At 32.8% G+C, this 21946-nt stretch overlaps 3 protein-coding genes across 5 annotated transcripts in view; all 3 read right to left on the minus strand.

The window, feature by feature from the left end:
• LOC115719259 (S-adenosylmethionine synthase 1) overlaps window positions 1-21946 on the minus strand; it is a 51776-nt gene that overhangs the window by 2649 nt on the left and 27181 nt on the right. The window lies entirely within an intron of this gene.
• On the minus strand, window positions 4291-11248 carry LOC115718515 (pleiotropic drug resistance protein 3). Of its 2 annotated transcripts, XM_030647315.2 has the most exons (23): window positions 10851-11248; window positions 10552-10675; window positions 10354-10439; window positions 10050-10134; window positions 9755-9914; window positions 9593-9669; window positions 9423-9476; window positions 8929-9321; window positions 8562-8843; window positions 8160-8473; window positions 7898-8058; window positions 7704-7807; window positions 7453-7606; window positions 7259-7372; window positions 7079-7152; window positions 6671-7003; window positions 6306-6596; window positions 6110-6193; window positions 5876-6009; window positions 5544-5771; window positions 5277-5448; window positions 4948-5202; window positions 4291-4856 (listed from the first exon to the last, which is right to left on the minus strand). In XM_030647315.2, exons 1-23 carry the CDS (start codon window positions 11174-11176, stop codon window positions 4590-4592), a joined length of 4272 nt encoding a protein of 1423 aa, XP_030503175.2. In that variant the 5' UTR covers window positions 11177-11248; the 3' UTR covers window positions 4291-4589. The 2 variants fall into 2 exon arrangements, with proteins under 2 accessions (XP_030503175.2, XP_060964835.1); XM_061108852.1 differs by lacking the exons at window positions 4291-4856; window positions 4948-5202; window positions 5277-5448 and having other exon boundaries at window positions 5648-5771; window positions 5872-6009.
• LOC115718603 (pleiotropic drug resistance protein 3) lies at window positions 13644-21576 on the minus strand. The gene is made up of 23 exons (XM_030647414.2): window positions 20855-21576; window positions 20635-20761; window positions 20398-20483; window positions 19696-19780; window positions 19329-19488; window positions 19145-19221; window positions 18880-18933; window positions 18401-18793; window positions 18024-18305; window positions 17616-17929; window positions 17275-17435; window positions 17087-17190; window positions 16835-16991; window positions 16614-16754; window positions 16390-16463; window positions 15966-16298; window positions 15574-15864; window positions 15388-15471; window positions 15151-15284; window positions 14844-15071; window positions 14571-14742; window positions 14220-14474; window positions 13644-14106 (listed from the first exon to the last, which is right to left on the minus strand). Exons 1-23 carry the CDS (start codon window positions 21244-21246, stop codon window positions 13840-13842), a joined length of 4371 nt encoding a protein of 1456 aa, XP_030503274.2. The 5' UTR covers window positions 21247-21576; the 3' UTR covers window positions 13644-13839.

Below are 21946 nucleotides of genomic sequence, written 5' to 3' on the forward strand. Positions count from 1 at the left end.
TACTATGTAGATTTTGTTTGCATTTTAGGTTATTCCGTTGATTGTTTGGGTTTTTATATGGATTTCTGTAAAAATATATATATAAAAAAAAAACCCCTTGTTTTTTAGGCTTTTTTCGGTTATATCTAAAAAAGACAACAATATTACAAATTTATAATGGACTGGCCAATTAAATATTTATACAGCCTAAATAAAAAAAAAATTACACAAATACATTTTATACTCACCTTCAAGCCGCACGATCCACGCTTGAGAGACTCGAACCCTTCGTGCGATCAAACGAGAACAACAACAATGAATCAACCCCGACAGTCGAAGAACCATCATTAATTCTGGAAACGTCACCTGAGAAGAAGACCTAAATCAATCTAAATATCTACAATTCTCGAGTGATGCAAAAATTTGTAGAAAATTAGTTTGAAACATAAATTTAATCTTGAATTATAATTCAAATTCTAGAAAACTAATTTTTCTAAATTCAACTTGCAGATTTATAAAATGTAGATTTGTAAGAAATAGATTTGTAGTTCCTGATCAATTTAAAACATGTATAATCTTGAAAAAAAAAATTGTATCAATATAGTAGCTAATATTTTACCCGTTGTATTAACGCTGTTTTCCAAATTTTTAATGGTAGATTTATTCATTTCTAATCACAAAAATTAAAGTAAATTTGAATTCATCTCAAGCCACAAACATGAAAAATCATTCTAATTTTTATGTTTCTGAGTAGTTGCATTACAATTAGCTTAGTGTTTTACTAACAATCTAAAAATTGACATGTTACAATAATTTTTATGATATTTGAAGGTATTTCATGCTAACAACCTAACACAAATCTATCTAAAAAATATTATAATTTGGTTAGATTGTTTCATATTTAAATTGATTGATTTAACGTTGGTTTACAGAGTTCTAACAATTATTTCTCCACAAATTATTATTAACGTACAAGTGATTTTTAATCAGTGCCAAAAAAATATTGATAATTTTTTACTTAACCATGCCCAAACATATTTTTCATTCATAGTTGTGATTATGTTGTAAATATCTATTGTATAATAGTTGTGCTACTACAATATTATTATATATAAAAATAGGGTTTTGAATTGGCAATACATGACTCGTATAGAAAAAACTCAATTATGGTAAGTTTGTATCACATATGGGGTGTTATTAGTTGTTTTATATTAGATGCCTAATAACAAATATAATTGTTGCGTTACAGTTTTTAGATAGTTTGTTCATAATTGATTTACCATGCTTGAATTTTTAGATCGTTAGGAAAATGACACAATTTTATTTCTCATATTTTACAATGGGCAGTTTGATCAAGGAATGAATTATGCAAATTAGGAAGCTAGTGGCATTCATTTCAATTGATTGCAAATATAGAGAACTAATACACAAGTGAAATAGGTATTGGAATGCAACCAAGAAAACCCTCAACTGCAACTAAAATACCAAGTGAAAGAATGATACTAACTGATAATTTAGAAACTTAGTTACTTACTTAAGTTATGACTTCACTGGTTATATTGATTCACGTAAATTAACATTTAATTACGTCCTTACAATTACTAGTAAGTTGTATCGTGGAGAATTTTAATTGTTATTTCTATTATAGAAGTCAAATTCATTTATTGTTTTGAGGATACATCTCGTATAGTGTATTATAGAGTTTTATACTAGGTCTAGAGTTCATAATTATATTTTCAGGCCATTAAGAAAATTTTACAACAAATCAGCTACAATATTTATGGCTAAAAACTATAAGAGTACTGGTCAAAGCTAGCATATTGACATTAAGTATTTAGCCATAAAAAATCATAAGTGGTCATCAAACACGCAATAATGAATTGGGTGATTGCAGTATTTTTAACTAAAGGCATGTCGCAACACAAATTCAAGGATCGTAAAGTAATAATGGGATTCAGTTACCCCTTATGCAGTTTTTGGTTGTACAACTAAAATTATTAATGAAACTCTTATTTTACTATTTTTTTCTCATATTTATGTGCATCTTAATTTTACATTTGAGAAAATTTTAAAGAACCAGAATAAACATAAGGTTTAGGATTTATTCACTTAAGTATATTGCCACATAAAGTATATTGTTATGTAATGAATATATCGTAATACATGGAAGATAATACTCGTCATAAAATGAGAACCTATCGCTATAATTCATATGTTTATTATATAATGAGTAACGTTGGATTTAAGTGGTAAATCTAAATGCTGACCAAGTGAGAGAATATTAAAATATTTCTATTATTAGTACAAAATCATTTATGAATTGATTTTGCTTTATCTCGTTACCTGTTCGTTGACTGTATATGATCACAAATCAAATTGTGATAAGAACGAATATTCTAAATATGGTCAGATTACGATTTACTAATTGATTTATTTACCGAATTAATTATCAAAATATTCTAAAAATTAATGTGATACAGATACTAATGGAGTATCTCACTTATAATATAGAGTTTTGGTCTCCGAGCTCATTACTCATTCTGTGCAAACAACAAATTCCATCTAAAGGGAGTAGAGAGAGCTTGGAAGCACGATTAGCCAATCAGAAACTATACTAGGGATTTAGACTTAAAGTTCAATGATTTGCATATATGTTCGATATGTTTATATTATTCTGTATTTCATATCGATTGTACATGCTTTATTATTTTTAAATAATAATATCTAATAGGAAGCTCACTTTACTCTTATATTAATATGATATTATTCATTTTGAGTTTATTTCGCATAATTTTATTTTTGAATACCTTCCAAAAGACTCTGTACTAATAGAGTAGGTAGAACACTTATTATATTCGACACAATTGTTTTTTTTTTCTTTGTATGAACAACTTGGGTTGAATTAATACCCCCAACAAATCCAAATTCTAAACATAGTCAAAAGATGATTTTAAAGTGAAAAATGATTGAATCTGAAAAGATGAGAATGGTGGGGAGTTTAATACAACTGGTATGGGGTTCGCTTTCACATATATCCATTGTTGTTTTTATGCATTAAAATGACAATATACCTTTACATGCTCAGCACATGTATATGTCTACACACCTTTCAAAATGCCCATGTCATATTGGGATTGGCATTAAAAAGTGACACAAATAATTGGCACCATTATATTGCATTGATTCCCATGTCCATAAAGGGGAAAAAGACCCCTCAAAATGATTTCATACAATTTTCTCTGCATTAGTATTAATAGTAATACTTGTTTGTACTTTCATGTATAAAAAAAACTAGTAGATTGCATATTCAGTTTCAGCACAAAGAATCCATGTTTCACAATAATAGGGTTTAATTTTTTATGAGACAATTTTGTTTTGGTGTGGATGTGACATATACTAGTTGCTTAAGAATTAATTAAAACAAACGTTGAATATCACAAACGACATGAATGATACTGTATCTTGATTTAAGTGTGTGCGTTTATATATATATATATATATATTTATATTTATTTTATATTGTATATATGATAATGGGTGATTCTCATTGCTCATAAGATGTGCTGGAGTCCACGTTTTGAACACATCAGGGAAATGAGAGTCACCTAACCCTTTCACTATTAAATTACATTATAGGAAAAGGAACAATAAACAAGTGGGTAGGTGAATTTGTTGGTTGGTCAAATTTTTTGTTTATTATTATAAGAAAAATAGAAAAGATATGGAGATTATTTCAATGAGTTTGTTGTTGTTGTTGTTGTTGTATATGAATGATTTTTGGAAAAGGGTTATTTTCATAATTGAAATTTCTAAAATATTAATACTTGTGTCTTAGGTAAGATTAGTGTGTTGTGTTTATTCATCATTCAATTTCATGCCCTTTTATTAAAAAGACTGTTCTGTCACTTTACAATGTTTAATTCTTTCTTTGGTGGGAAATGGATATTAAATATATGAGAAGTTTTTATGTCATTTATCACTAATTAATCAAATCCCCACCACTTTGGAATGTCTATCATCACACAATACTGTTAAAACGACAATAAAGAACACATCACATGAATTATAAATGATTTTTGGATGAAGTCACTTTGATACTTTTTTGTTCATTTATATTATGTTCTTAATTTTTGCAGCTACAACAACAAAGAAGAAAGTAAAACTTAGATAATAGCTTCTGTTCAACTAAACTACTTAGTAAGAAATCAGACCAAAAAAAAAAACAGAGAAAAAGCATTAGAAAAGATAAGTTCAAATACAAAGGGATATTTACTTTATAACTACACAATTTTTAATGGCTATTTTTTAACAGTAAAACTACCCAATGTTCTTAAAAATTAATCTGATTCAATTCTCTCACAACAGATTTTGTTTCTAAGTTTGTGTGCACACATGTAAAGACACCATTAACTACACATGTTACATGTACAGTTTGTTTAAACTGTAAAATAATTACAAAAATACTTTAATAAATGCTTTTGTAGTTTTATTTTTGTTTATGACTCACTAAAATTCAGGGTCGGGCCCGGGTCCAGGTCCGGGCCCTGGAATGATGATTTACAGAGAAGCAAAAGAGGTAACATATGTACATAGATGTTAATGAATTTGTGTTATCTTCTCTGGTAGTTCAACCTTCCTATGCAGTAAGTGAATAGAGATGAATAAACAAGAGGAAAGGCAATAAGAACAGCTGCCACAAGTGGTAGTTGGTCATAGTGAAAACCAAAGTAATCTTCTATGAATGTAGCCACTGTTTTGACTTCTCCATAGATTTCAATTTCCTTGCTTATGTCTCCATATTGAGAAGTTAGTAAACCGTTTAGTGACCAAGATGTTGGAATCAGATAGTACAACCAAATCCACCACTTTGGAATATGCTGCAAATATACAGAAAAACACAAAATGGTTAGTTTTTTCTTTTCAAACTATATCTTTTTCATTGTAAAATGGAAAGCTAGACTGGCTTACACGTTTAGGAATAAGAAAACCCGCGAAAAGATTGAACAATGTGTAGCAAGATGAAGCTAGAATGGCAGCAATGTTGAAGTTGGGTGTCATAGAAACAAGCATCATTCCAAGATAGTTGTAGTACAAAAATGTACAAAAAATTGTATAGAAGTACCAGAAAATTTTATATGTTGTCCAATAATATCCAATCATTGGATATGTTATTATCAGAAAAAGCACAGCTTCAGTGAATGTGTAAGGAATTTCAACTGCTACCTACAAAACATGGTGAGTCAAAAGTGTTGACATTTTCAAGCAAGACACTTTAGAAGGTTCTATCGAAATTGTACCTGGGCAAGTGAATAAGTCCACGATGAGTACATCCCTGCAAATTTTTCTCGATACATAACTGTTCTCTCTGTTGCCACATGTTGTAACACAGTCATGCAATTGTTGATTCCCAAGAATCCCACGGATGTATACATCGAACCAAATATATTGAATAAGTTCTGCTGGTTGGTTCTGAAAAAGATGAATGAATAAAGTTAAGTGTTTTCAAAACTTGGAAAAGAGAAAGCTGATTTAATGAATGAAAAAAGAGTAAGGACTTTGTTTACATTTTCTTTCCTTGGTTCCAAAATAATGCCCCAAAGACAAAAGATGTAACAAGGGTATGCATTAAACGCATAAAGTTGTATGAAGGACTTCTCCAATAAGACAAGTTGAGTTTCCATAAGCAAGATTCGAATTGTCCCCATGCATTTTGTGAAAAACGAGTTGGGAAATGAAGATTTCTTGAACCAGGTGGTGGAGTACTCAATTGCTTTGCGAGATTTTTATTGTTCCTGCATACATAACATTGAGGTTATTTAACATAATATTCAATCTGCAAAGATATTTGTATATAAGAAAACAACTTTTGTTCTAGTAACTGTAAGATTCTACTTGCTTGTATAAAGAAGAATCTTTGTAAATTTTGGCAAAATCTACTTCAAGTCCAGCTTCTGAAGATGAAGAAGTGACTTCTAGCATCCATGTTGCTGGATTACAGTTATTCCTAATATTTGCAACTCCAGAAATACCCTGTTAGAAAGAACGAAAAAAAAAACAAAGGAAAACAAAAGTTAATGAAGCAAAAGAACAAAGAAGGATCATACATGTATCAATTGGAAGTTGCACTGACCTCAAAGTATTCTATAACTCTAGTTGAGTTCTTCCCAAGTGGTCCAGAGTATATTATGCGTCCACCAATTTTCAGAAGGATTAGCTACGTTGAAATAGAAGAGCCATCATTAGCAATGTTCCATAGTACCATCTTTGCTATGGTGTTTATATTATCAATCACATTATTTCTTAAACTACAATCAAAGACATGTTACCTCATCAAAAGATTCGAATATGTCGATACTAGGTTGGTGAATGGTACAAACAATTGTTCTACCAGTATCAGCAACATTCTTCACTGCTCTCATGACAATTGCAGCTGATCTAGCATCCAAGCCAGTTGTGGGTTCGTCCATAAAGATTATGGATGGGTTTGAGACAAGTTCCACAGCTATTGTTAGCCGCTTACGCTGCTCATTCGAAAGACCACTAACACCAGGTATTCCTACTAAGGCATCTTTTATTCCATCAAGTTCAATGGTCTCAAGAACTTCATTCACAAAATCCTGTTAGAACATTTCAAGCATATATTAGCTCCAAGTAGAAAAGAAAATTTTGGTAACTGAAATAATTAGCTTACAGCTTTAGTTTTTGCATCAATCTTAGAATCTAGACGCAACCAAGCTGAAAAAATGACAGATTCTTCTACAGTGATTTGTGGTGAATGTATATCAGTCTGCTCACAGTATCCTGAAATCCTGGCAAATGTTTCTTGAACTTTAGGATATCCACCAATTCGAATATCTCCTTCTATGTATCCAATGGTTTTTCTTCCAGCAAGAACATCAAGTAAAGTAGTTTTCCCTGCCCCACTAACTCCCATCAATGCAGTGAGAACTCCAGGCCTAAATGAACCTGTAATATCAGCAAGAAGTTGGAGTTTTTTCTCACTAAATCCTCGTTCCTTCATTTCCTGAACACGAAAATAGAAGCAAAGAAATTAGTTCAATTAATGTGAATAGCTTCTTAACTGAATTAACTGAATTACCAATGGGGTGTCAACATAATATTGCACATCCTGAAACACCATTGTCAAGGGAGTGAAAGGTAAGACCATCTTGCCTGTGTACATTGAAAAAAGAAGAAAGAAAAACAACTCAGAAGGGCTTTTTGAATTCTGTCAGTGAGATAGATTGCCTAAATGGGGATGGGAAGTTTGAGTACTAACATTCATCAGTTTTAGGAGTCCAAACGTTAGAATCTTCTTTCTGATGCACACCAGTTCTTTGAAGTTGGGAGAGCTTTTCTTGTGAAATAATTGCACCAGATGATGATTTAGGAGCTGCACATATATGAAAATAGCATGTATAATATAAAGTTGGTTTTTAAGCTAAAGTATCATGAAAACAACAGAAAACTTACACTTAAAGAAACTCAAAGCCAGTATAAACCCAACATTGAAAAGTATTGCGAAACCAAATAAGGCACCAACTGATATCCAATAAAGATATCCATCAAAGTTCAGGCCACGGCTCATAAGTGTTTCTTGTCCAATTGTAGTATTAGTGGTTAACATCTAAAAGTGAACACCGAAGGTAGATCATATATATACTCAAACTCCATAATGGTAGGAAATTTGTAAAGGAAGGGTTAAATTGAAAATGCAGAATCACCTTTTGCCATCGTGGTGAAAGAAATTCATTTACTGAAAGGCCTATTTCTCCGTATGTCAAGGGTGAAAACCAGAAACCCCATTTCAACCAAACTGGCATTGACGCTGTAATCATCAACAAAACAAAATCGAGTTAACTTTCTAGTTGGTTCTTCTTTATTACTCAATATGGAAAACCAAGCAAAATATCCTTACGTTGTGGTATAATGAATCCAGCAAAGAGTAACACAAACAGTATTGTAAAACTACCAGCTGTCGTAGTAGCAACCATAGTCTGAAAGAATGATGCCAAGAAACGGAACATGGACAATGATGCCAAGTGAAGAACAAAATACAGAAAGAATTGCCGCAAGAACCTAGAAATGAGAGAGATAAACCATATCAAAGATATTGTGAGTTCTTATATAACAATGTCTAAATTTATCAAGAAGTTATGGTGATTTCAATTTAAACTCACCTCTGGATCTCAGGACTGTATCCTATCACATAATAAGTAAGACAAGTCCAAACCACAGATTCCAAAAGTGAAAGAGGAATCTTTAACAAAGCAGCTGGAATTGCATAAGCCCAAGCTGGGTAAAAACGCAATTCTTTCTGTTTGTAGAAAATATTAAGCCTTTGAATAGTCATTGACATCTCAGGAATTCCATTAAGAAAAAGTATGCTAAGAGCATAGTACAGAGCACCCATATAGAAATTAGCATGAACAACATCAACTTCCATTCTAGTCCTCAAGAACATAGTCATAGTCATGAAAGCAATGATGATGAGCTGCAAAGAGGCAAATTATGTTTCAGATTTAACTCTAGTTCTAACATTCAAATATACAAGAAACGATTTGAATCTGATTAATCATGACCTGGCTTGTTTTGAATATGTAAACAAAAGAATTTCTCTTCATGAGAAGAAGTTCCCTTGATGCACAAGCTCTAAGAAGTTCCCATTTAGAGATGGAATACACACTGAAGGAAAGAGCATTCTCATGGCCTTGAGATTTATCATATGGCTGTGTAAGATCCTCATCTAGCTTCTTCCCAAAACGAGATGCCTTAAACTTTTTGGAGAATTCCTCCACTGATACATACCGAAAAGCTTTCTCGGTTGAGTACCAGTACTGCTCTTGATCTTTCTTAGAGATTACCTACATACCAGAAGATAAAGTGTGTTTTTAAAGAGTACATGACAACAAAAGTTGAAAGGCATAAAAGAAAAATTATAATGCTTACCTCTTGGACAAAATCAGCTACTCCTTTCCTCTCTGGACACCTAAATCCGCAACCTTCAAAAAATTCAAGAACTTGATCACGAGGACCATGATACACAACATTCCCTTCTGATATTAATATGAGGTCATTAAATAGTTCAAATGTTTCTGGTGCAGGCTGAAGGAGCGAAACGAGTACTGTACAATCTGTAATGTGTGCCAACTGATGAATACAAGCAACAATCTGAAATGCAGTAGAGCTGTCTAAGCCATTTGTTATCTCATCCATGAACAAAGCTTTTGTTGGACCAACAATCATCTCCCCTGTTGTCAATCTCTTCTTCTGACCACCAGAAATGCCTCTTCTCATGGCATCTCCAATCCAAGTGTCAGCACATATATCAAGTCCAAGAATCTGAATGGCCACATCACACATCAGATGAGTGAAAAAACATACATTAGCATTTGGAGTTATACAAATACAAAGAAGTTATAAGTTCGGTTGGAGAGGATGACCTTCAGTATATAGTCTGTTTGAAGGGTTCTTTTCAGTCCCTTCACCGAAATTTCCTGTCAAAAACAGATTAACAAATTGTCAAATACATATTTTTAGAACAACATCCAGCTAAATTATTATCCTTCATATTATTATAACTCATAAACAAGGACTAAAAGCTGAAATGCACCTTCATGAAAGTATCAATGTCAGGATCAGGTACAATTCCAGCTTCTTTCTCTCTTCTACTGACCTCCTTCATAATCTCTACATGATCAGAAAAGACATCATCAGTCTGATACCCAACATATGAGTCATGAATACATACTATATATGGCTCAAAAAAACATACCAGCTCGGCTTCCAACACCCTGACAACGAGCTGAAAAGTCAAGTGTTTCCCTTACTGTCATTTCAGGGATGAGCTGATCAAATTGGCTTACATAAGCAGCAGTTTTCTCAGGAACAAACTCCTCCACTTTGTATCCATTGTAAGAAATTTCCCCTGTCAACTATTAAAGAATATGAACCAAAAAAGTAGCATCATGTTTCCACTATTTTCACTTCAACATATGTTTCTCAGTTTCTGGATATATAACAGGGTTGATGATTAAGGTATAATACTCTGAAAAAGCAACATATGATACCTTAAGGGACGAGTCTAGATTGGCTGATAGAGCTTTCAATAGTGTTGTCTTACCACTTCCTGGGGGCCCAAGCAGAAGTGTTAATCTGTCAGAAAACAATAATTTTACTTGGGTTTTCATAAATGCATCAAATAAACTTCATTCTGGTAAAAGAAGAAAAGAAACTCAATGGTAAAGATATGAATTATATTTTTGACTTTGAACACATTTTCAAACCAATAGTTCAATATTCGTTGGGTCTCATAAACAATGAGAAAAAGTAAGTAGTTATAGCTATATTTGAACAAATTCATATAAAAGCTACCTTCCAGGCTTTATGATACCGCTAACATCGTTAAATAAGCTGATCTTAGCTTTAGCTGAACCTAAACCTGGAATCTTTGTAAACCCCTGTAATAATATATTAACATATTTAGTGTAGAAGATCATATGGATAAGGACTTAATCATAATAATAAACCATGTACTTTTATATAATTGAAATCAATCAATCAATGACTCACAAAAATCATGCTCTTAAAAGAATTCCATAGAGTTGGCAGAGGCTTTCCATGGACAACCTCACACTCTGCATCAATTCTAAGATTTTTATACCTCACCTCTACAGTAGGCAATTTCACACCAACCCTGCATATTCCATTCCAACTTAAATATTTTTCTGTTTTCAACTACGGAAATGAAAAAATGTATAGTAAACTTCCTGAAATTTATCACTAATTTGGTTCTCTTTTAGGAAAATCTACGATAGTGTTCAAAATGAAAGAGAGAAGAAGAAGAAATTGTTAAGTAAAGTAAGCCTTACTTGTCAATTCTATTTCTGATTCTCGTCAAGAGCTGGAGATTATCGTTCTCAACGTGTTTGATAATTTTCTCAATGAAACAATGTCGTTCTTGAGCTCCAAGCTTGGCAACATCACCACCATAATGATGAACTGTTTCTTTATCACCATTATCGTCCTTCTGGTCTCCATAATCATCCTCTTTGGATCTTAACCTTTCAAACTTCAGAGCCATTCTCTCTGTTTCGTCGTCATTGGCTGAAGATCCCAAGCTCCTTATTCCAACCTCGGCCAACTCGATTCTCAATGACTCTGACTCATTGTCGTCTGTCCCTACCATTGACGCCATTTTTGGCTACTCAATAAAGCTAATCAAATCTAACTATAGTTGCTGTAGTTACAGTTACTACAGAAACACAAACAGCATATATATATATAAATGTATGTTTATATATAAGTGTGTGTCAAAATTAAAGAGTTGGACCATTTTAATATAAGTAAAGCTTATTAAGATTTTGAAATAAGTGATTATATGTTAATTAAAGCCATATCAAAATGAATCTTTTGAACACTTTTATTAATTATTTCACACTATTTTCACATGAACTATAATTAATATTAATGGATTTAAATTGATGAATTGTGAGAATATTCTTTCTCATAATATATAGTTAAGTAGTATGTACTATGCTTGAGATCGATGACAGAAGCATGCATGACTTAAATTACCATGATACACCAAAAACTAAATTATAATTAATAAATTAGTACTCTGCTTAATGTAGTTTAATATTATGTAGGGTTTTCACATATTTTAAAATAAAAAAATTCTAAATTTAAAAGACATAATCAACACCACTCAAGATATCATAGGGCTGTTTTAATATTGAATCTCATAATTTTAATTTAATAATGACAATGCTATGCTATGGTCATTTAATTAAATTAAGGTGTTCACACTTAGCAAAGCACGTGCGGCTAAAGCTCTCAGCCTATTTACGTGCCGCGCGCATTGCCTCCTTATAATATATTATTATAAATAAAGACCTTGTATTATATATTGTATAAGTTTTTTTTTATTTGTTTTGTTTACACAATTAATTATTATTAAAAAAAAATCATAGTAATGTTTATACAGATTTGTCTCAGATTATGTGTTTGTGGCCTGGAACTCCCTTATTTTTTGATATTAATATAGTGGGGTTGCAATTATTTTTTAGTTTTTCAACTTTATGTCCTACAAGATTGTTTTGATCTGACACTTGATATATGTATGTGCAATTATTAGGTAAAATTAATTATAGCATTTTATATCATTTCCTAAAAGTTAATTCAATATAACGACTGATTAGTATATAATATTATGTTTATTTATGAATGACTGTATCACCATAAAACTAAGCTTATAGTCTTTCTCTAGTCTTGACTCTTGGCCTATATGTAAAGTAAACAATAAAACGATCATAATACACAGCAATAATATTCTGAGATTATCTAGAGACCCAACCTAGATAATTCAAAAAAAATACAAAGACTGAAGCTATATTTCTGGAAATGGTAGATAACAAATTCTTTAAGAGCTTTCAACTCATTAACCCACGTACTCGTGAGTATGTTGAAAGACTGAGAAAAATAAGAGAGGAGCGACCAGTCTCGAAATTCCTAAAAGAGTAATACAATAATTAGCGTAAAATACATGATTTTCAACAGCTCTCTTACTCAAAATGTGGCACTTTACCAGAGAGTTGTGTGGAGTTCTCTAACATTACCTAAACTAAAAATATTTGTTCTATAGCAAGCAATGAACCTTCAGCTTTTAACTAGAGACAATCTAGTTAAGCTTCATGTTGACATTGATTCTCTGGGTTGCCCTGTTTGTACAGCTGAGTATGAATCACATTTTCAGGTGTTATCTATCTTTCGAGACAGGTGGTGGAGCAGATTTTTAATTGGTTGGGGAAGAGAGCTTGGTCGACTGGCCTTGTCGGGTGGTAGAGTTAGTTAGCCCAGCCTCCTTCGAATACCATGCAAGTTGTTGATGTTGCTGTCTTTGCTGCCACTTGCTACTGTCTTTGGTTAAATAAGAACAAATTTTCTTTTGAGGGATATTCTAAAATAGCTGCTCATATTGTTAAAGAAATAAAAAATATAATTTGGCAAGATTTAATTGTAATTTGAGGGCTATTTTTTTCTGGTTTGGAGCCGAATGGCTTGATCTTGTAATCTTGTATATTCTCGTTTATTAATTAATGAAGTTTTCTTCTTTCTTGATAAAAAAAAATATAAAAATACATAATCTACTATTCTCATTGAGATGAATCCACTTAATTCATTTGCTTCCATATTCTTAAAAGACTTTAATTATTACTCAATGTCATTAATACTTTTTTTCTGGATGGAACAAAATAATTTTTACTTGTTTCATTGTATAACTAGTATTTAAATATTTTATTTTAGACATTTTTATTTCAATACTTTCTTGTGATAGGGCAGGTCATTAGATGATTTTTTTATTATTATTTTTAATTCAGGATGCATTAGACTATAATTATTTTCAATAAAATACTCGGGCTCGTTTGGTACGCCGTATTAGGTCGTATTGTATTGTATTATATTGAATTGTATTTTATGCAATATTTTTACATAAAACTATATGTGGTATTAACTTTTATAGACACCTAAATATATAATATTTTAGTATAAATTAAAGTTTAACATAGTATTATATAAAAATATGATATATAATCCAATTCAATATAATACAATACAATACAATACAATACGATCTAATACGGCGTTTCAAACGAGCCCATAGAGAATAATAAGAGTTTTTGTAATATCATATTACAATACCTCTAGCTCCACATTTTTTTGAAAATAAACATGACTCAAAATACCAGATCCTAGTAAGATTCTCTCTCACATTATGCAACCCAAAAAAAAAGGAAGAAGAAAATTTACTATAATACCAATACAATATATATATATGTACAATCTAATCACTCCATCTAATTATCTTCTCTGGTAATTTAATTTTCCAATACAATAAGTAAAGAGAGATGCGTAAACAAGGGGAAAGGCAATGAGAACAACTGCCACAAGAGGCAATTGGTCATGGTGAAATCCAAAGTAATCTTTTATGAAGGCAGACACTGCCTTCACTTCACCATAGATTTCAATTTCCTTTTCTATGTCTCCATATTGTGAAGTTAGCATACCATTTAGTGACCAAGATGTTGGAATTAGATAGTATAGCCAAATCCACCATTTTGGAATATGCTGCATATATACACACACACACATAAACAATACAAAATAGTATTAGTTTCTACACACACCGAAACTGGTTCTAAGATTTCTCAACTTTGAATTAGTAGTATATGTATATGTACCTTTTTAGGAATAAGAAATCCTGCAAATAGATTGAACAACATGTAGAAAACTGAAGCTAAAATGGCAGCAATGTTGAAGTTGGGTGTTAAAGAAACGAGCATCATTCCGAGGTAGTTGAAGTACATCAATGAACAGAAAATTCCATAGAAGTACCAGAAAATCTTATATGCTGTCACATAGTACCCAATCATTGGATATGTTATTATCAGAAAAATCACTGCCTCTGTGAAAAGATATGGGATTTCAACAACCACCTGCAAAATGAAGTTGGAGAAAGGTTATGTAATAGTTCAAGAATAAGAGGCTTGATCATAAGCAGGAGACTCGAGCAATTTCTAAGGAAAATGTACCTGAGCAAGAGAATAAGCCCATGATGAGTACATTCCTGCGAATTGTTCGCGATACATAACGGTTCTCTCTGTTGCTACATGTTGTAAGACAGTTGTGCAGTTATTAATTCCCAAGAAGATCACAGAAGTGTACATTGAACCAAATACATTGAATAAGCTCTGCTGGTTTGTTCTGAAAAGATGGGGAAGAGATAAAATTGAATAAAGAAAAATTAGAGCTTCGGAAACACGTTAATTTGATCAAATGAATAGAAAAGAAGAAGAGATTTTTACATTTCCTTTCCTTGGTCCCAAAACAGTGCACCAAAGAAAACAGCTGATATAAAGGTATGCATGAGACGCATCAAGTTGTAGTCAGGACTCCTCCAATAAGACAAGTTTAGTTTCCATAGACAAAATTTGAATTGTCCCCATGCATTTTGTGAAAAGCGAGTGGGGAAGTGAAGATCACTTGAACCAGTTTGTGGTGTACTCAATTGCTTTACAAGATTTTTGTTGCTCCTACATTACATAAAATTTAGCCTCTTTAATACCAATGAAACTGTAAAATACTGATATTATTATCCTTGATAGTACTCACTCGTATATAGAAGATTCTCTGTATATTTGAGCAAAGTCTACACCAAGTTCAGCTTCTGCAGATGTAGAGGTGACTTCTAACATCCATGTTGCTGGATTATAGTTATTCTTAATATTTGCAACTTTGGGAATACCCTGTCAAAAACAAAAGGATTAAGTTAAAAAAAATATTCATGTTCTCATGCTTGTGGTTGGACCATACTAGAATTCCTAAATAAAATCCAAAACTAAAACTGACCTCAAAATATTCTATAACTCTTTCTGAGTGCTTCCCAACTGGTCCGCAGTATATTACACGTCCACCAGTTTTCAGAAGGATTAGCTGCATTGAGATGGCAGAGCCAAAAGGGAAGTTAACTCTTATAATTTGTATCATCTTACAAAGATCTTTGTCTTTTAAAACTGAAATTCAACGACATGTTACCTCATCAAAAGATTCGAATATGTCAATACTAGGTTGGTGAATGGTGCAGACAATTGTTCTCCCAGTATCTGCAACATTCTTCACTGCTCGCATGACTATGGCAGCTGATCTTGCATCTAAACCAGTTGTAGGTTCATCCATAAAGATTACAGACGGGTTCGAAACAAGTTCCACAGCTATTGTAAGCCGCTTACGCTGCTCATTTGAAAGACCACTAATACCAGGTATTCCTACTAAGGCATCCTTTATTCCATCAAGTTCAATTGTCTCAAGAACTTCATTCACAAAGTCCTGTTAGAACATGTCATACATATATTATATCAAAGCTTCTCAACAATTTTAGATACAAGTGGGGAGCAAAAAAACTTGATAACTACAAATAAAAAACTTACAGCTTTAGTTTTTGCATCAATCTTAGAATCTAGACGCAGCCAAGCTGAAAAAATGACAGATTCTTCTACAGTGATTTGTGGTGAATGTATGTCAGTCTGCTCACAGTATCCTGAAATCCTGGCAAATGTCTCTTGAACTTTAGGATACCCACCAATTCGAACATCTCCTTCGATGTAACCAGTGGTTTTTCTTCCAGCTAGAACATCAAGCAAGGTAGTTTTTCCTGCCCCACTGACTCCCATCAATGCAGTGAGAACTCCTGGCCTAAATGAACCTGTAATATCAGCTAGAAGTTGGAGTTTTTTCTCAGTAAATCCGTGTTCCCTCATTTCCTGACGAAAATAGAAGTAAGGAAATTAGTTTAGGTAATGTGAATAGCTCCTTAACTGAATTAACTAGAACCTTAAAGCATCATATGATTACCAGTGGGGTGTCAACATAATATTGCACATCCTGAAACGCTACTGTCAATGGAGTAAATGGTAAGACCATCCTACCTATAACCATTAAAGGGGAAAATACACATACACAACTTAGAGCTGAAGAGATTTCACAATAGTTGAAAGACTTGACTTTCAAAACTAGTTGGGAAGCTCAAATGGAAATTATTTGAATAACTTCTAAAGGTGTAAGAAAGTTGTTCTAACATTTATCAGTGTGAATGTTGGTTTTAGGTGTCTGAACTTTAGAATCTCTTTTCTCATGTGTTCCATTGTTGGAGCTTTTGCTTCTTTGAAGTTGGGAAAGCTTTTCTTGTGAAATGATTGCACCAGATGACGAGCCAGGAGCTGTACATTTATCAAATTAACATGTGTAATGTCACTTGGTATTGTAAGTTGAAATATTATGAAAAAAGAATGAAACTTACACTTCAAGAAACTCAATGACAAAATGAATCCAACGTTGAAAAGTATAAAGAATCCAACTAAGGCACCAAGTGATATCCAATAAAGATATCCATCAAAGTTCAGTCCACGACTTTTAAGTGCTTCTTCTCCCAATGTAGTATTTGTAGATAAATACATCTAAGTGAAAGCCAAAGGCAAACACAAAAGTTTAGATCATTTATTTAAAGGAAATCAATCCTGAAGAAAATATTAAAGGAAAAGATAAAGATTACCTTTTGCCACCGTGGTGAAAGAAATTCATTTACAGATAGGCCTATTTCTCCATATGTCAAGGGTGAAACCCAGAAACCCCACTTCAACCAACCCGGCATTGCAGCTGTAAACAACACATTCAAGTTTATTTTTTTGGTTGGTTATACTTCAGTTACTTAACACCAATAAAGATGGAAACTATTCTTACGTTGTGTGATAACGAATCCCGCAAAGAGTAACACAAACAATATTGTGAAACTACCAGCCGTCATTGTAGCAACCATAGTCTGAAAGAATGATGCCAAGAAACGAAACATGGACAATGATGCCAAGTGAACAGCAAACAGCATCAAAAGTTGTTTGAAGAACCTGTTGAGAAAGGCATTTTCCAAGAAACAACATTTAGTACTCATAATACAACATACTATAACAGTTAACATAATGTTACATTTTATCTATGCTTTATCTGTTTTTGTATGTCTACCAGATACCTAATGTTTATAAAAGAATGTGAAATGCAAATAATAAACATAAGCTACTTAAACACACCTCTCGACCTCAGGACTGTATCCAATCACATAATAAGTAAGACAGGTCCAAACAAAAGATTCCAAAAGTGAAAGAGGAATCTTCAATAGAGATGCTGGAATTGCGTAAGCCCAAGCTGGGTAAAAACGCAATTCCTTCTGTTTGTAGAAAATCTCAAGCCTTAGAATAGTCATGGCCATCTCAGGAATTCCATTAACAAGAAGTATGGTTAGAGCAAAGAACAAAGAACCCATATAGTAATTAGCATAAAGAACATCAACTTCCATCCTAGTCCGCAAGAACACAGTCATCGTGATGAAAGCAACAAGGATAAGCTGCAAGATAAAAGAAATAAAACCATGTTAGAGATTTCACTCTAAATCTAGCCTTCAAACAAGCAAAAGTGATTAGAGTATCATAAATCCTGACCTGGACAGTTTTAAATATGTAAATAAAAGAATTTCTCTTCATGAGAAGATATTCTCTTGATGCGCAAGCTCTAAAAAGTTCCCATTTAGAGAGGGAATACAGACTGAATGAGAGAGCATTCTCATGGCCTTGAGCTTTATCATATGGTTGTGAGAGCTCCTCATTTAGTTGTTTCCCAAAATGAGATGCCTTAAACATATTGGAGAAATCATCCACTGATACATAGTGGAAAGCTTTCTCCGTGGAATGCCAGTATTGTTCTTGATCTTTCTTGGAGATTACCTGTAAACCAGAGGGTTAAATATGTATGTTATTTACAGACTATAAAATCAGATTTTAGATATAAAATATAAAAATTATATGATTGTAGTGCTTGCCTCTTGGACAAAATCAGCTACTCCTTTCCTTTCTGGACACTTAAACCCACAATCCTCAAAAAATTCAAGAACATGATCACGAGGGCCATGGTACACAACTTTCCCTTCTGATATTAAAATGAGGTCATCAAAGAGTTCAAAAGCTTCTGGTGCCGGCTGAAGGAGTGAAACAAGTACTGTACTTTCTGTGATGTGCACCAACTGCTGAACACAAGCAACAATCTGAAATGCAGTGGAACTGTCTAAGCCATTTGTTATCTCATCCATGAACAAAGCTTTTGTTGGACCTACAGTCATCTCCCCTGTTGTCAATCTTTTCTTCTGACCACCAGATATGCCTCTTCTCATGGCATCTCCAACCCAAGTGTCAGCACATATATCGAGCCCAAGGATCTGAATGGAAGCATTAGGATGAGTGAAAAGATAACAAATAAGAGATACACAAAATGAAAGAGGTGTGGTCTGTTGAAGAGAATGACCTTCAGTATGTAGTCTGTTTGGAGAGTTCTCTTTAGTCCCTTAACAGCAATTGCCTGTAAAAACAAACATCCTTTCATTTTCAACACTTAATTGTCACTTGCATGGCACTTTAATTGCCATTGTACATGTAACCAGGTTCATTATTTTTGGTACAATGCATTGTATATGTTGTTACTTATAGTTTTTCTACTCATAATATGATAAAATAATTTAGTAAACTCATAAATAAGGACAAAAAGGATCTGAACACTATTTGAAAAGCACCTTCATGTAAGTATCAATGTCTGGATCTGGTACAATTCCTGCCTGTTTCTCCCTTCTACTGACCTCCATCATAATCTCTTTTATAAGCAGAAAAATACATCATCACTCTCATGTACTAATAGAATATCCAAACATATGAGTTATGAACATACTTTATATATATATATAGCTCAACAAAACATACCAGCTCGGCTTCCAACACCCTGGAAACGGGCTGAATAATCAAGTGTTTCTCTTACTGTCATATCAGGGATATGCTGATCAAATTGACTGATATAAGCAGCCGTTTTCTGGGGGACAAACTCATCTAGTTTGTATCCGTTGTAAGAAACCTCACCTGTTAACTATTAAAGTATATCAAAAGTTAAGTACCCAGTTGAGTATATTGACTAGATATAGTGTTAAAATTAATTAACCTATCATTCACCAGCAAGCATAGTTTAGAAATTGTATCTTATTTTCTACTACTTTCTCATTAACATTTCTTTCCAAATTTGCAGGGGTGATGATAATGGAATTCATGCAAGTTGGTGAGAAGGCATAATATGAACCTTTAGTGATGAGTCTAAATTCCCAGATAAAGCCTTTAGCAGTGATGTCTTCCCACATCCCGGGGGACCAAGCAGAAGAGTTAGCCTGCCACAAAAAGATTAAAATTACTTTACTTGAGGTTAGTGATTTTATGAACACACTAAAGTGTCACACTCAATAAACCACTTGAGGCTAGCTCAAGTGGCCATAGGAAGTGTGTGTGTTGGAGGTCCTTGGTTCGATTAAATCAAAAAAAAAAAAAGGTGTCACACTTAATAGTGTTACAAATTTAACTTCAGAAAAATGTACTTATGTTGACTTGTTGAAACTGGAAAATAAGAAAGCCTACTCTTGGACCCACAACTGTGGATCCTACCATATATGGTGACCATATCTCTTTATAACTAAACCAAAAAGAAAAAAGAAAAATCTTGCAAAACTAAGTAAAAGACTTAAGATAAGGAGTAAGGACCCTGATAAGTAATAGTCAACCAAGATAGTAGTTGAGTAGCTTTCAAAAAGTTAATCACCCACACAAGTGAAATTATAGTAACTGACTTAGTCCACAGTCAAGTTAATTTATAATAAATCCGATATATATTGTAAAAATTAATCAATAATTGATCCACAAAATTCCAATTACACAGACAAGGACAAAGAGTAATTATATTATTATATGTGATCAAATTCAAAACTCAAAGCAGACAAGGCTGGAAGCTTACCTTCCAGGCTTTATGACGCCACTAACATCATTAAATATGTTTATCTTGGCTTTACCTGACCGTAAACCCGGCACCTTTGCAAACCCCTGTAAAACAAAATATTATAATATAAGATAAGATCAGATAATTTTGGTCAAGATCATTAATTAGTCTAAACTAATTAAATCAATTTGGCTTGATGCCCATTAAAGCATAATCATATTCCATTGAAATTATTAATTACAAGTTACTACTCACAGAAAGCATAATGCTCTTGAATGAATTCCAAAGAGTTGGTAATGGCTTTCCATGAACCACTTCACATTCTGCTTCCACTCTCAGATTTTTATACCTTACTTCTACAGTGGGCAATTTCACACCAACCCTACAAATCACACAAATCAAACAACTTTGATAACTATTTTGAACAAATTAATTAGGATAAGTAATTAATTAATTAATAATCAAGAATACTTACTTATCAATCCTAGTTCTGATTTTTCTCAAGAGCCGGAGATTATCGCTCTCTATGTGTTTGATAAGTTTCTCAATGAAAAGATGTCGTTCTTGAGCTCCAAGCGTCGTAACATCAACCACCTTCTTCGCTTCATCCTCATCATCATCACCATTGCTATTTTTCAAATCGAATAAAGAAGATCTCAGCCTATTGAATGTGGGAAGCTTCTCAATAACGGTCCATTGCAGAGCTAGTCGTTCGGCTTCGGCAACATCGCCGTCGTCGTTCGCCGAACTAATGCTTCTGAAACTGGAATTGTTTCGACGCTGAAACGACGATCTTAAGCTTCTTCCGATCTCAGCCAACTCGATTCTCAGTGACTCAATATCATCTCCCACCACCATTTGCGCCATTTTTCTTTTGGATTACTCAACAATAATATTATTTCATCATCAATGCTTTGAAGTTTGAATATACATATAATTAAAAGCTAATTATCTGGGAAACTGCGTACAATATATATATATATACACATATATAAAACTGATGAATTAGTATATATGAAAATGGATGAAGTAAGGTAGTGCGTCATCTTATTTTTACTTAAATCCCAAGGAAGTTGAATTATGCATGATAATATTGTTAAGAATATTTTACTTTCAAACATGAAGAACAGACACACATATATACGTATATATATATATATGTAACAGTGGTCAGAAATATAAGACTTAATAGAGTTGATTTCAAGTTGATTGGTTCATGGGGCTCTATTTATATATATATATATATATGAAGATCAATTTATGTATAGTTGACTATAGATATATCTTAATGAAATGGGTGTAATTTTTTGTGTGAAGTTTTAAAGCCATCTTTATATAATGTGCTATGTCATGTATATTATTTTAATATTTACACATGGATTATTTAGCTAAGTACATAACTAGACAATGAACTTAAATTATTGACTGTAGATCTTGTTCAAACCTTCATTCGATGCGTTGACTTTCTTTAAAGAAAACTGATTGAAAAGAGATTAGTGGTTAATGGTACCCGCCGAAAATATGGCTGCCTTAAAACAGTGAGTACATTATCACTATAAATAGATCA

Source organism: Cannabis sativa, chromosome 2 (assembly GCF_029168945.1).
Source record: "Cannabis sativa cultivar Pink pepper isolate KNU-18-1 chromosome 2, ASM2916894v1, whole genome shotgun sequence".
NCBI classification, from domain to species: Eukaryota; Viridiplantae; Streptophyta; class Magnoliopsida; order Rosales; family Cannabaceae; genus Cannabis; species Cannabis sativa.

Excerpts from the sequence above, each read along its gene's own strand:
- LOC115718515 (XM_030647315.2), bottom strand. The coding sequence starts at position 11,176 with ATGGCGTCAATGGTAGGGACAGACGACAATGAGTCAGAGTCATTGAGA. Across the intron at positions 5,449-5,543 it reads TGGAACCAAGGAAAGAAAAT|AACCAACCAGCAGAACTTAT; the intron begins GTAAACAAAGTC and ends CATCTTTTTCAG. Across the intron at positions 4,857-4,947 it reads GTTTTCTTATTCCTAAACGT|CATATTCCAAAGTGGTGGAT; the intron begins GTAAGCCAGTCT and ends GTATATTTGCAG.
- LOC115718603 (XM_030647414.2), bottom strand. The coding sequence starts at position 21,246 with ATGGCGCAAATGGTGGTGGGAGATGATATTGAGTCACTGAGAATCGAG. Across the intron at positions 17,930-18,023 it reads ACATATTTAAAACTGTCCAG|CTTATCCTTGTTGCTTTCAT; the intron begins GTCAGGATTTAT and ends TTTATCTTGCAG. Across the intron at positions 15,072-15,150 it reads AGAGAATCTTCTATATACGA|GAGCAACAAAAATCTTGTAA; the intron begins GTGAGTACTATC and ends TATGTAATGTAG.